The 13,998-nt window shown below is 45.4% G+C and overlaps 1 protein-coding gene across 4 annotated transcripts in view; it reads right to left on the bottom strand.

Annotated features, from left to right (window-relative positions):
- Positions 1–5,416: 5,416 nt before the first annotated feature.
- Positions 5,417–13,998, bottom strand: part of HEG1 (heart development protein with EGF like domains 1) — a 59,103-nt gene continuing 50,521 nt past the window's right edge. For all 4 annotated transcript variants that reach the window (XM_063340882.1, XM_063340880.1, XM_063340881.1 and 1 more), the window contains 2 exons: positions 12,438–12,612; positions 5,417–11,078 (listed from right to left, as the gene is read on the bottom strand). In XM_063340882.1, coding sequence (XP_063196952.1) covers positions 10,929–11,078; positions 12,438–12,612 — 325 coding nt within the window. In that variant the 3' untranslated portion in view covers positions 5,417–10,928. The remainder of the gene's footprint in view (positions 11,079–12,437; positions 12,613–13,998) is intronic.

The raw sequence follows: 13,998 nt of genomic DNA, 5'->3' as shown, positions 1-13,998 counted from the left end.
CAACCAGCAGGTGTTTGACAAGGGGTGGCAGCCCTCCTTTCTTGAGATGAAGTGTGTTTGTGCCAGGGAGACACTTGGAAGCAGGGATGGTCAGGCTGGAGTTTGCAGCAGATCTAGAGATGAGAAATAGCCCAGAAGGCCAACATAGCTATGACACACGGAAAATAGGTGGGAGACAGAGACTTTTTGACATTGCATCCCAGGAAGCCTCTGAAAATTGCTAGATAGAGACCAAGATGGAAAAAAAGGTCTCTGCGGGCAGGATCTGGTTTTTGTCAACCCTCTTATTTTTACCTGCCTCACCTGCCCGAGTTCTTTAGCTCAACAGTGTGTTTGTTCTGCTTTGTGCTCCAGTAAACTACACTGCTTGAAACCATTAGAAATCACATGGCCCACAGTAGTTTCCACTTCCTGTTTTTCAGGCAAAGGTGTCTTTTCTCTCACTTCAAAGCTCTGGGTGACCCTGGATCCTGCCACAACTGCCAGTGAAGTCTTTTAGTGAAATAAACGCAGGTTATCCTGTTATTATCAGACACAGACAAGAAGGATGAGCAACCCAGTGGTGTATCCCCTGCAAAGCCACCTCTAAAGGCTGTGGAGCTGGTCTCCTCTGGCAAACTCCACTGCCAGAAACACTGGCAGGTTATGAACACGTTTCTGAAAGAGAAGTAACAGCTCTGTGTGTTAAATGCCTCTCCTCTTCCTTCACCTACCTTTGTTTTGTCTGCTGTTTTAAGAACAAGACATGCAGTCTCGTGTACTGATCTCATATATTCAGAGAGTGACTCTTTTTGTATGTAGGAGGGTGGGAGCAAACAGAAGTATTACTGAAGTCGTTCCTAAGCTTAGGGTTTTCCTAAAGTGGAGCGGGCCCAGAGGAGGGCCACAAAAATGATCAGAGGGGTGGAGCACCTCTCCTGTGGGGACAGGCTGAGAGAGTTGTGGTTGTTCAGCCTGGAGAAGAGAAGGCTCCGGGGAGACCTTATTGCAGCCTGTCAGTACTGAAAGTGGGGCTTATGAGAAAGATGGGGATAAACTTTTTAGCAGGGCCTTTTGCGATAGGACAAGGGGTAATGGCTTTAAAGTAAAAGAGGATAGGGTTAGATTAGATAGATATAAGGAAGAAATTTTTTACAATGAGGGTGGTGAAACACCGGCACAGGTTGCCCAGAGAGGTGGTAGATGCCCCATCCCTGGAAACATTGAAGGTCAGGATGGATGCGGCTCTGAGCAACCTGGTCTAGTTGAAGATGTCCCTGCTCATTGCAGGGGGGTTGGACTAGATGGCCTTTAAAGGTACCTTCCAACCCTAACTATCCTATGACTCTATGATTCTAAACTTTTATCTTGAACCAAAACAGGAAATATTGGTGGTTTATGGACAGCAAAAATGGCTGGATGACTCCCTGCTGGCATGAGGAACGAGTGGCCTGGCCACTGTGCTCTGCCACTCAGACCTCCTCAGGGTGCTGAGCCCGAACCGTGGGGTGTTTTGCCTGCATCTTCCTTTACCCCTCTGGCCCCGAAGCCCCTCCAGTGCAGCCTGCTCCTCGCACCTACAGCCTGTCCCCACAGTGACCCCCTGGCAGCACCTGTGCTGCCCCATGTCAGCCTGGGACTGGCTGGCAGCTCCTGAGGGATCACCATGGTAGACGCCCTGCATGGTCACCCAGGGTGGTTTTGTGGGGTGGGGGAAATTCCAAGCTCAGAGAGGAGGCCGGTACTGGGGTCTCAATATGACCTTCCCCCCAGGGGGTTCAGTGCCAGGCCCTGGCCCTGGTCATGGGGACTGCCCCGGCCTTCCCCAGGGCGGTGGGGGCCTGCCCCATGGGGGACCAGGCCAGGCTGGGGATCCCTCAGGAGATGGTGCTGGAGGGGGCCCTGGGCTCGAGGCGGCCCATGCTCGCTGTTATGGAGCTGTGGGGCTGCGAGCAGTGGGGGAGCAGGAGCAGCCAGGGCCTGTCCCACCACCCCCAGCCAGCGAGGAGGGCTGGCCTGAGAGGGTGGCCAGGGTGAGAGTCAGCTCCCATCTCACTCTGGGCCATGCTGGATCCAGCTCCTGCCCTTGCTGCTGCTCGCTCCCATGCCAGCCACCCATCCCATCCCATCTGGTTCCTCCAGGCCTATCCATAAAAATCCCCTGTGCCACAAAGCTGACAGAAAAAGGGAAGGAAATGCCTGGGAAGTGTCTGGCACCAGAGCGTTGTGCCTCCCTGCTCAGGCAGCGCCCAACCTCCACTCCAGGTCACCACCGCCCTCCCGGCTTCACCTCAGGGGGCACCCAAAAACTTACCCCGAAGTCCCATTAGAAACATTCCTGAGGAGAGGGTGCTGTGAACCCCCAGGGACACCGGCCATCTGGGGAATGTTGTGGTTTAACCCCAGCAGGCAACTAGGACCACACAGTCACTCACTCATTCCCATCCCTGGTAGGGCAGGAAGAAGAGGGAGAAAAAACCTCATGGGTTGAGATAAAACCAGTTTAATAGAATAGTAGTGGAAGAGGAAAATAATAATAATAATGGTAAAAGACTATACAAAATAAAGTAATGTAATACAATTGCTCTCACGACCTGATGACCGGTTGCCCAGCCCATCCTGAGCAGTGATCGTGGATTCCTGCCCCCTGGCCAACTCCCATTTATATACTGAGCGTGATGTCTATGGTATTTATATATCAAGGATGATGTCTATGGTATGGAATATTCCTTTGGCCAGCATGTCCTGTCTGTGCTCCCTCTGCTTCTATGGGAAGCTGAAAAAGTCCTTGACTTAGTATAAACATTACTTAGCAACAATTAAAACAGTGTGTATTATCAACATTATTCTCATACTAAATCCAAAACACAGCAGTTGCTAGGAGGAAAATTAACTCTATCCCAAGTGAAACCAAGACAGGGAACTGCGGCATGTGTTTCAGCTGCAAATTGGACACCTCTGGCAATGTCCATCCCGCATATCTAGACTCTCCAGTCATCACAACACATCCCGATTTTCCAGGGATGCCTCAAGGTGCAACTAGACTAATCTTAAAATCTCTGTGTTGGCTGTGAAGTGAGCGTGTTGGACCAAGAGAACTTCCCAGAGCACTGTTGAAAATAAGGGTCAGGTCTTCAGCAGGTGTAAATGGTGCAGCTTTGCTGGCTACACTGGTATCTACTGGTTGAGTGTGTCGTCCTGCACATTAAAATTGTTACCTGGTAGTTCCTGTTTATCACCATCAGAGTTTGGGAAGTGTGAATCATTCGCAATGCAAAAGGCATCAGTTCCGCCAGGAAATAATGTGCTGAACAGACATACGCCTTCACTTACCAGATCTTTTCATCTCTGCTTGCCCTCCCCTGTCCACTTTGTGACACACCAGTGGCCACAACCAGTTCGCCCCCAGAGAAAGGGTGGCATATGCCCTATTTGCTTGCCAGTTCCTGGGGGAATTATAATAGAGACTGAATGGTTTAGGAGAACAGACAGACAGAATTACCAAAACAGGAGAAGTGACGTCAGGGAAAGATCGGCATCTCTGATGATACAGTTATTAAGCACATATTTAGACGATAGTTGACTGTTACTCCAGACAGATTCACACAGACACAGCAGTTGTGATGTCTTTTAAGGAATTACAGAGAAAACTTTCTTTGCAGAAAGTTAACTTAACTTTCCAGAAGCTGTAAAACCAAACTGTTGTGCGTAAAGCTTGGAAACAGCAATAAAGAACACTGACACATGATTATTATGGAATAAAAAGTGTTCTATATTTAGTAACAAACACAATAGTTGTTCTCTTGTCTTGATCTTTGTTTATGGCAAGAGAAAGAAGTATGAAAGGTAAAGGGCCTTGTTTATTAGAAGTTGCATAGTCCTGTGCAGTCTCATTATTTACCTGTTAAGTTGCGTGCAATCAAGGGGCAATCACGCTGTCATAAGACATACATTAAAGTAGGAGCAAGTGTCTTTTATAGCTCTTACATGTGCTTCAGCTAGGTACTTTCCTCCTGTGCATTTTTTCAATCCTCTTCCTTACTAGATTCCTGTACATTTTGGTATCTCCTGTAAATTTGGTTCGTCCACTGTATATTGCATACACAAGTAGAAATACACATCGTAATTAGCTAGAAGTTCAAAAAAACCCTCCATGAAGTCTAAATCAAAGTGCTATATACATACAGAATCACCCATAATCAGGGGAAGCAGATGCATTTTGACTTCTTTTCAGATGGTTCCCAAGATGGTTGAGGGCACAAAATGTAGATGCATTTGATGGTGTCAGAGGCACTGGTATGAAAATCTGAAGTGGGCAGGACTGTTAAATCATGTGCTTGTCCATAACTGCAAAGGTCTTTTACCTAGTCTCACGGTAATGTTGTTACCAGTCCTTTTGCACTGCCAATTTCCTTAAAAGACACCAAGGTCACACAGAAAATAGAACAACTTGCAATAGTATTGGTAACAAAACTGAGGCACTGTTAACAGTCCTTCTCTTGCAAGTGAACAGAATGTCAGGATTTAATCGGGTTACTTCCTCCTTTATTTTCCCACTGGCGTCTCACTAGACAAGGAACACGCATATAATACAGTTCTGTACTATATCACCGTAGAAAGTAGGCTGTAGTTTCAGGATGTAGCAAGAAGTATGTTCTAGACTCAGAATTTCTCTGCGAGTGGCTCCCACTTCATCTAGGGCAGCTGTCTAGTGTGGGGTCTTGTGACACGGCTGCCAAGGGTGAGGGATATCTTACCATGGGGTGAGCTACCCTCTGCGGACACTTGTCTCCTTTCATGGCTACTGGAGGTGCCAGATGGTGGGTTCAAACTGGCCACCTAACTTTTGGTAGAACAGATGAATCCCACCTTAGTCCCATCCAATTGTTATCGCGGTTGAGTGTTGTACTCATCTGGAGCCATATAGGAAAAGATTGTCCCAAATGAACATACCTGCCTTTATTCCAGATTCTCTTCCACATCACACCTCTTCCAGCAGCCTGGGCTGGACATTGTGTTCATCTGGATTCGAGGTACCCTCCTCCTTCCTCTGAGAGACGTTCAGCTGTGTATTCTTCACGGTCCCCAGTGGCACTCAGTGAGGTAGGGCTGATTTCACTGTGGTCAGGTCCAGTCCCTTGCCCTTGCAAACAGCTCTGCTGCATCAACCTCTCCTGAGGTTTTCCTCCCCTCCTCAGTATTTTAGCTGAGCAGAAGTTCATTTAGCACAACCAACAGAACGTGCCCTTTTCCTCTTTGCTTTCATTTTAGTTATTCAATCACCAAGCACCACCAGGGGAACAAAAGAACTATAACATTTCTTATTTTGTAGATTAGATTTCTAATTATAATTAAAACCATCTAAAATTGCATATGCATCTCTCTACAGGGAAAGCTAAAGACAATAAAAAAGCTGAGACATACTAATATTCATAGTTTTATTGTATCCTTTTATAATACTGACTAGAACGCCAGATTTAATAATATTGGATGCAGGTATAAAAATAATCCAATCCTTAAAAATTATATTTTGCTACTACAGTACTGTATAATTAGTGGAGGCTGAAAATATGATACAACTTTAAATAATACTGGTTTCGAAAATGTCCTTAGAACCCCAGCAACGTGGAAGCAAACATTCAGAGATACAGGGAAGGAAAGAGGGCAATGTCAAGAACATAAAGCAGGTTTACATTCAGGTTGATAAAAGAAGCACAAACAAATGCTGAAAATTTACCTGTTGAAACAGAGCTCACGAAAGGTAAGCTTTATTACTGCAATTCTGAAAGCTGCTCAAATAAACCATTATGATTTTACACGCCAAGTTCGACCTTCCGTTGAGAGAAAGTCTTGTAGAATTTAACACGGCTTAAAACAAATGACTGAGTTTAACACAATTTCCTTTAAAGAAGGAAACTATTAAATATTAGTTAGGGTTTTCTTCTTTAAAGTAAACCTATCCTAGCAGATTTCATTGGAGACCTTTTATGTCAGGCGAATTCTATGGCATTGTTCAAGAGAAGTGATCAGTTTTTACTGTATTCCACAGGGCTTTTACACATAGGATTTTGCAGATGTGGGGGATGCCTGCTGCAGTCATTAACTCAAGCAAGACTCCCATCCCTTCTAGCATTTTGCCAAAACAAAGAACAGGGAACTTAGCATTTACATGCTACTTCTGAGGACCACCAGGCACCCTTTCTAGGTTTTCCCTCAAGAAGGATATTATGCACATGCAACACAAACTAGACACAGGAAAGGTGTCATCCCACATATGACCCTACAGTACAGAAGCCACATTCGCTTTAGACATTTACTTCTCCAAAACATGTAAGCATATTCCTTTCTTTTTTTGTTCGTTATGTTATTTCTTACCCCTTCATGGATTTCTGTCCTGCTTTTCAATTTCAGCAGTTCAAGGGAACAAAGAATTAAATACACATTGCAAGGCTCCCAAAATCTTCAAAACACACAGCTCATGCTCCTTTGGAAACTGGGAGATCTTCCTTCATTTCTGAAGGGACAAGTAAGAGTGAACAGAAGAGTTCTTATCTGTGACTGCAGGAAGCACCTCTATGTCCCTAGAAGATCTTACACGATAGGACACAGGCTGGCTGATCAGTAATACAACTACACTAAATTCACGTTCACTCTCTTCTCAGGAAGGTGTTTCAGATCTTGAACCTGTTTTGTTCAATCTCACATAATACAGGTTCTGCTACAGTAGTAAGTATACTTTAAAAAAATAAATACAACTGGAAAGGCAGCAACAGTCTCACAGAGATAGGCAGAATACAGAGCCACAGGAAAGCATTTACTACACACAGGTGACCCTGGTGGTGGAATACTTCAGGCCTAAAAAAAACTTTATTACAGTCCATGGGAGAGTTACCCCAGTCACTATAATGGATGCTCGGTTAGATCCTTTGTGTGTAAAGAGGAAAAAACATTAGTCAGCATAGGAAGAGCATTTAAGTAAAATGCATCCGTTCTTGTTAATTTAAGGAAGAAAACTAAAGATTAAACATCGCTATGAGAAAATGAGACGTCCAGCTGGATTTGGAACGGATATGGCCATTGACCAGCATCAGAGACAAGCCCTGGGGAAGCACTTGGCATGTCTGCAGCAATGTCCAAACCCGCTCTGCTGCTCACTCAGGTCCCGGCAAGCAATGTTTATGTGTATTGGCATAAACAATTCCACAAGATGACAAACACCTCTCTGTGACTGCAATTCATTGCTATTTTTAAAGCCTTTTACTACTGCTCAGTGTGGAGGCAAATACCTCTTAAAAGGCCGGTCACAAGGGGTGACTCAGGACATGACCATGACAGTGGGACTTGCAGGAAATGCCACAACAGCAACAAGATTCATTGTTGCTGTATTACCTAATGCTTTAAATGTGGAGGGCAAAGTGCCACAAAATGCTCCTGTCCTGCTTTTTCCTCATATAGCCCAATTCAGTGCTGTGAGGTTTCAATAGCATGCAAAAGGCCCCTGATTCTTCCAGGGCAGCTGGGAGGGCTGGCCCGGGCGGGCAGCGGTGCATGGCAGGGACACAGGAAGGCTAAGCATACAAGCCTCCCTTTTGAATGATCCCTCAAATCCGGGCATTGCTGCTCTGTTCACGGGGGCTGCCTTTCCTAGGCTGAGTGCTGGGGGTATTTCTGTGGGTGAGAGGCTTTTGTCAGCGCAACTGGCAGAGCACCACAGCAGCAAATGCGTGTCTCTCACATCTTTTCCTGTCAAGCAACATAATTAGCATTTTTTCCAAACTTAATCAAAACCACACCCACACAACTGCCCATGGGCCCTTGCTGAGTGCTGCCTTAGCTTTCCACAGCAGCCAGGAGCAAGAACAGATTTCTGTGCAGTGTTGGCGTAGTTTTTCTTCCTTTCCCCACATCTGGCTGAATCACTTGCATCCTCCTTACAAGAAACATGCCACTTCTATCTTATCTTCTTGGATAGCGGGGAGCAATTCCCTTGGCAAAAACATCCAGTGTGCTCAAAAATTTGCAATTTGGAGTAGCTAAAAGTAATCTAAGTAGTCTGAGAAATCAGCTGCGTTTATTTAGATGTCCTACAGGGAGTTAGGTGCTGAGCAGGGAGGAATCTGTATTTGAAAGTGGGCGTGAGGGCATGTGAAGACCCTTCTCCCATCTGACAGGAGCAACAAACCCCACTCCACTGGCAGGGGGTGCTTGGTTTATGGCAGAGATGGAAACAGCCAAAGACGATGCCGGTGGCAGCTTTAACGGAAGCGAGCTGCACTGAAACAGGTCACATGCCTGTTGCCCATTGCTGCTGGGATGTGGTTGTAAAAAGCTGCAGTAAAATAACTGTCATAAACTGTCAAAACACACTGTCTGGCACCCACGCCTTCTGCCCTTGTGGAGCTGGGAGCTGGCTGGCACGGGTGAAGATGGAAGCATCGCAGCACAGGGAGCGGCCGGGCTGGTGGAGACCTGGGGACTGAATCACCTGGGGCTGTATCTGCCAGCTCCGCAAAGACTTCCTGGAGCACTGCACAGGAAAGCGCCTGCACACACCCAGTGCTGACGCCTTCCTAAATCCTCCGCTGGCCGCTGAGCCGGGCCTCCTGGGACACCCAGAGAAGGTGCTGCAGGTCAGGAGAGACCCTTTTCCTCCTCCTGTGGACTATGTGTTGGCTCCGTGACTCATTTCTTACCAAAGCTAAAAGGAAGGTCAGGCTACAATAGATACATTCTCATACAAAATTTCCCAATATCTACCTGCTCTGGCAGAGGGAAAATTTCAGTGCAATAAAGTTGTCTCTTTTGGAAAAAGCCAAGTTTTGAAGTCCTCGGTCAGAAAATCCTGCTGGGTTTACTGAGACCCTTTCACTCCAGATGCAGCATTAAGAAGAATTTGAACATCATTAATTATTTGCAAACTTTTGCAAATTTCAATTAGCAATTAGTGATTTCAATTAGGAATGGTCTTAGCTCATTTTCACTCAAATCCTTTGCAATTCGCAATTTGCTAAGCCCATGCACCTGATGACTGTCTAGTGCTAGCTGCCCTTCCTCTGGGTTGCGGTTGCTCACTTCTGATAGGGAATACAACCAGCCTTCAAAGTGCTGGGAAAGGGTCTGGGGGCTCACAGCATCTATAGGACGCAGGTACTAGTACCTGCTCCGTGACAGAGGGCTCCTCATCACCCCAGGTTTGCCCCTGGTGAGCAACTACACAACACATCAGCATCTGAACTGCCATTCTCACTTGGGGTTAGGCACTCTGGGGGACACATCCCATGGTCCTTACAGCTTCAGTGAGCTGAGCTACCTTATGAACTTACTTGTAGTTGAACACTGCGGGGGTAGAGGGGAGTATCAGAGGGTATGTGAACTTCAGTGAAATTAGCTTCTGTATGCACCAGGGAGATGGTGGGTTAATGGCTAAAGAATTGTGCTATTTGATGTCTTCATACAAGCAATCACCTTGAATTAAAAGCAAAGTCACATTCAGGGGAAGGATCCGCATCTGTATCCTGTATCCGGTCAAGGTTTGGATGACTCAGGTTAACACTGCAGTAAAGTTAAGGGGTAAATATACTTCATTAATAAGATCTCTTTCAACACCCTTCTCAAGTGAGAATATGGTTTTCAACCTGATCTTTGGTGAGAAATGTAATAACTTACATTCTCCAGTTTTTGCAAAGGTGATTAATATGAATTAACACACCTAGGTGAGGAAGCCTGCCTCGTCTGAATCACTCGAAACTAGGACGGAAGAAAGCAAAACACTTCAACATCAGTGATCTTTGTTCTGCTAGAATTCAAAGCGTCATGTTTTTCTCTGCCTTAAATGCAACTGACTGCAGTAAGCCTTATTTTCCAATGTACTGAAAGCCTCCACAGCTCCTACTGAAGTCAAGGCGGGCTGTGGAGGCCTGAAAACTGTGTCTCATCTGCAGTGCCCAGAATTCACCTTCCACCCGCCCGACGAGGGGTATAGCATTATTGCATCTTCCCAGATTCCTTGTAAGGAGCGTGCTGAATTCCCAGCTTATGTTTTTCTTCCCCGTGAGCAAGTATTTAACATTATATTGCTGTTTCTGCAGGCATTGAAATCCCTGCAGGGAAGCAGAGCCCCATAAGATCCTATACGGAAACACTATGATGATGTGTAGTGGCATCACTTCTGAACAATGCTGGCTGACAAAACACCAAGATGCTCAGACTCTTCCCTATATAGAGGAAGTTTTCAAAGCAGTGTGCAGGACCAACTGTGTCTTTTTTTCAGTTAGAATTGCAGTGGTAAGACTAACTTTCCTGTACTCCTTGGAGACACAATCTACCCATGAATTCAGCCAACATTTCCAGGCACCAGACTTCAGCGAAGACCCAGCCATCAGCAGAACTTCTACCACTAAGAAGGTGAGGTCTAGAGGATCAGCCAGCTTCCCTGTCATGGATGAAGCAGAAAGCAATGCAGCGATGGAAAAGGGAGTGGACAAACTTGCCCTACCAATAGGAGTTGCACAGTGAATCTTTGCATGAAGGTTGTCTAAGAAGACAAGCATAGTCAACAGTGAACAAGATCTGTAAACAAAACACTCCCTAGTGGTATTCAATGCAGAGTGGTGGGCATAGTTCATCTGCCTGTACTGATCCATGCTTGCCATCTAGCGTAAAGAGTGAAGAAGCAGCACAGAACAAATTCAGAGTGTATGTGTTAGCTTCCATCTGAGTCTTTTAGTGATGTGCACCTGGAGCCATTCCATCCTCGTCCTTCTTCTCTCTGCTGCTCAGCAAGTATAACCGTTCCTCAGGGCAGCAACGCTCGGCATGGAGTTCAAAGTCCTTCCTGTTAAATGGGAAGAGTAAGATTGATGTGGGCTGAACTGCCCAGGAGACAGACTGTACCTGGGGATCAAAGGCCACAAAACTGTGTCAATCTTCCACTCCCTCTCCACTCCCTGCTAAAAATAGTCTCTTCTTCTGGTTTCGTCACTAATGAAGGATGGATTGTACTGTCCAGGGTAGATGCATGAATGTCGAGATCCAGGCAAACCAGTGTAGGGAGGATAAAGTCCGTTTCTTTCCAGTTCAGGATTTCTCAGTCCAGTTGGCTGTATTAGCAAAAAAATTAAATAAAAAGGGTCTTATTCTCACACTCAATCCTCCTTCAGGCACAGCCTTACCACCTTTCCCAGCAGTTATTTCAGTAGCTAGAAGGAACAATGTGATCGCTAATGATCTCTACAGCCTAGAATGATTTTTACTGTGGGAGTTATGCAGTGCCTGAAGGGATTATTCTGATGCAATCTAATTTCAACATCTTGCCAATTAGGACACTTGAAGTTTACCTGACTCCACCAAGTGCAGTCTAAGCGCACAGTTAATTTTTAATCCAAGAGAATTGTGCTGATGAGCTCAGGCACTGAAACAACCCTCATGAAAAGGATATTGTCTCAGAACCATCCCGAAAGGAAACGCTTCTGGAAAATCAAAGTTAGTCTCCTGCTTTGAGTATTACCTTGGAGCACTTTTCTCCCCATTAACCATAGGTACCTATTCTCCCAACACAGGCACTTGAATTATATGTCAAATACAAAGTGATATGACCTTGCTTTCTTTTCCCTTCTCTTACTTAAGTGAATCTCCTGGGGACACTTGGTTGATGAACTTTAACGTCTAAGACCAAGACTGTACAATTCGTTCACCCAGTAAATAACATCAAGCCACCTGGTTTGATCTGTTACAGAGCAGATCCATGCAAAGCCCTCGTCACCTACTGCCTGCTAAAAAGCTCCCCTTTCTAGTCGCCAGCATAATAAAAGTCTTAAAAAATGTTTAGGAAATGCATTTTCAATTCCTAATCTCTCATTCTTACTGGAAGCAGGAAGGAGGATTATTTCCCTTCATGTTGTGCAACCCAATAAACTTGCTTACTGGAAAACTTAAAATACAAGCCAGAAAAAAAGTACTGCTTATTGCTCTCTGCTCTGGAAAGTACGAGTCCAGAATGTGTGATTTGGGTGAAATCCTGCAACTTTCAATCATGAGTAACCTCCACATACCTCAAGTACATCCAGTATGTTGCTGTAGATTAGTGACAGATGATACAACAGCATCACAGCTCTGGATACAGACAGAGTTCCCCAGGCAGAGGTCTCAAGCTTCCATCATCATCAGTGAGCATGGAAGGGAGAAAACTACCCACAGGAATTCCTAGCAGCCTGTCCAAAATCTTTAACTCTCCTTCTCTACTCTAGGATTGGGCTTTTTAGGCATCTACCAAAATGTTCCTAGACATTTCCCTAGCACTCTTCCTACACCACATGTGTAACAGCTGGAGTCCATAGGACTACCTTGCTGCCTACGGAAGCTATTTATCTGCTTTTTTATTTTGCAGGAAAGGGATCTGACCTTCCAAAACCAAAGGAATATATCTTTGCTATATTAGGCACAAAGGGATAGATACATACCGAATAATACACATCTGTCATCTGCAACAGGTTCTTGGTGCTTCCGTTCTCTTGCATCTCGATGGTCTCTCTGCCCCACTCCTGTCCCCGGGGGTTCTTCGGATATTCAGCATATGGTGACATCTGGAAATCTCCACTCTTGAAAATTAGTTTACTTATGTCATTTTTATTCTTCCTGTTTATAAAACAATTAAGGAAAGTGAAAACACAGAACTTATCCTACTATCTTGTATGCATTTCTGATGTGATCTCAGGAGATTTACTTCATGTTATGAACCTTGGCTAGGAACAAAGATGACCTCAGAAGGGCTGTAGTCCAATCTTCTGCTCCAAGGCAAAATCAGATATGAGGTCATCTCATGCTACTCAGGGCATTATCTGGTGGGATTTGAAATCTCCAAGGATGAAGATGGCATAACCTCTCTGAGCCACCTGTTCCACTGCCTTACTGTCCTCTTGGTGAAAGAGTTTTTCCCTACGTTCAGTTTGAACCTCTCCTGTTCCAACTTATGCCCATCGTCTCTTAAAAATGTGTGTGCTCCCCTGAGTCAATGAAAAAGTCACAGAAATCTAGGACGAAAGAAAAACCTATGGGAGCCCCTATGCTATTCAAGTCTCCAAGTGCTTAACTATAGCACCTCTAGGCACAATGTTAACTCATGAGAGGGAAGGCCTGCAAGCTGCAAGTCTGAATGGCACCAAATGCCCCTACATGAGTACCATGTTGTACGAGTGGACTTTGGCAGAGCACCCTCCAGGAAGTCACATAACCTGCCAAAAGTCAGGACTCATGAGAAGATCAGCCCATCCCTGCGGAGATCTGCACTCTGGGCCCTAGAGGTGTACTGGCCATCACCCCTCCTGGCTGGGGCTTGCGGGCATCCCCCTGGATCAAAACACGTGGGAACAAGCGCACACCACTGTGCCAACCAAACCACCGCCACATCTATGTTACTGATAAATCCATCTGGCCACTTTAACCAGAGGGCTTTGAAATCATGGATTTAGGGGCTGGAATGGAGGGGAGAGGGTGTTACTGCAAGACAGCCCTTTTCATGATATAAAAATCATGAAGCAGACGTTCCTTGGCAGCATGTCTCGCATCTAGTCTGAAAGCTACTTGCTGGTATGGGAACGATGTGTGTACACGCGTGTGTGCACCTGACAGGGAGAGACTCATAAAGTGAGAGCACGTGCAAGACTTGTCCATAAAGAAAAATGAAAACAGACTCAAATACACTCAAACACCACTTGAGCAATGGCCAGCAACCTTTGCTGTTGCCTAAACTTCTCCTTTCTACTTAGCTTGCTGTTTGGAGACTGCTCCCTGGCTGCCTTACAGCTCTGAGTCAGAAGGACTCTTTTGCCTCCCCATCTTTAGAGGACACAATTGCCATGTGCATCCTTAAGAGACACTGAGTTGAATTTTTTAGCCTGGTTTCTTGAAAAAAAAAAGATACGTCCCAAATGAAAGCACAATGTAATACGTCAGTATCTCTGATTAATCCACTTGATTAGCTACCCTATGTTTTCACCTATGTTTTGGTCCTTCGGGGTTCAC

The sequence above is a fragment of the Chroicocephalus ridibundus genome, chromosome 7, assembly GCF_963924245.1.
Source record: "Chroicocephalus ridibundus chromosome 7, bChrRid1.1, whole genome shotgun sequence".
Classification (NCBI taxonomy): domain Eukaryota; kingdom Metazoa; phylum Chordata; class Aves; order Charadriiformes; family Laridae; genus Chroicocephalus; species Chroicocephalus ridibundus.
The sequence above is the reverse complement of the archived record's forward strand: the minus strand, read 5'-3'. Positions and strand labels throughout refer to the sequence as shown.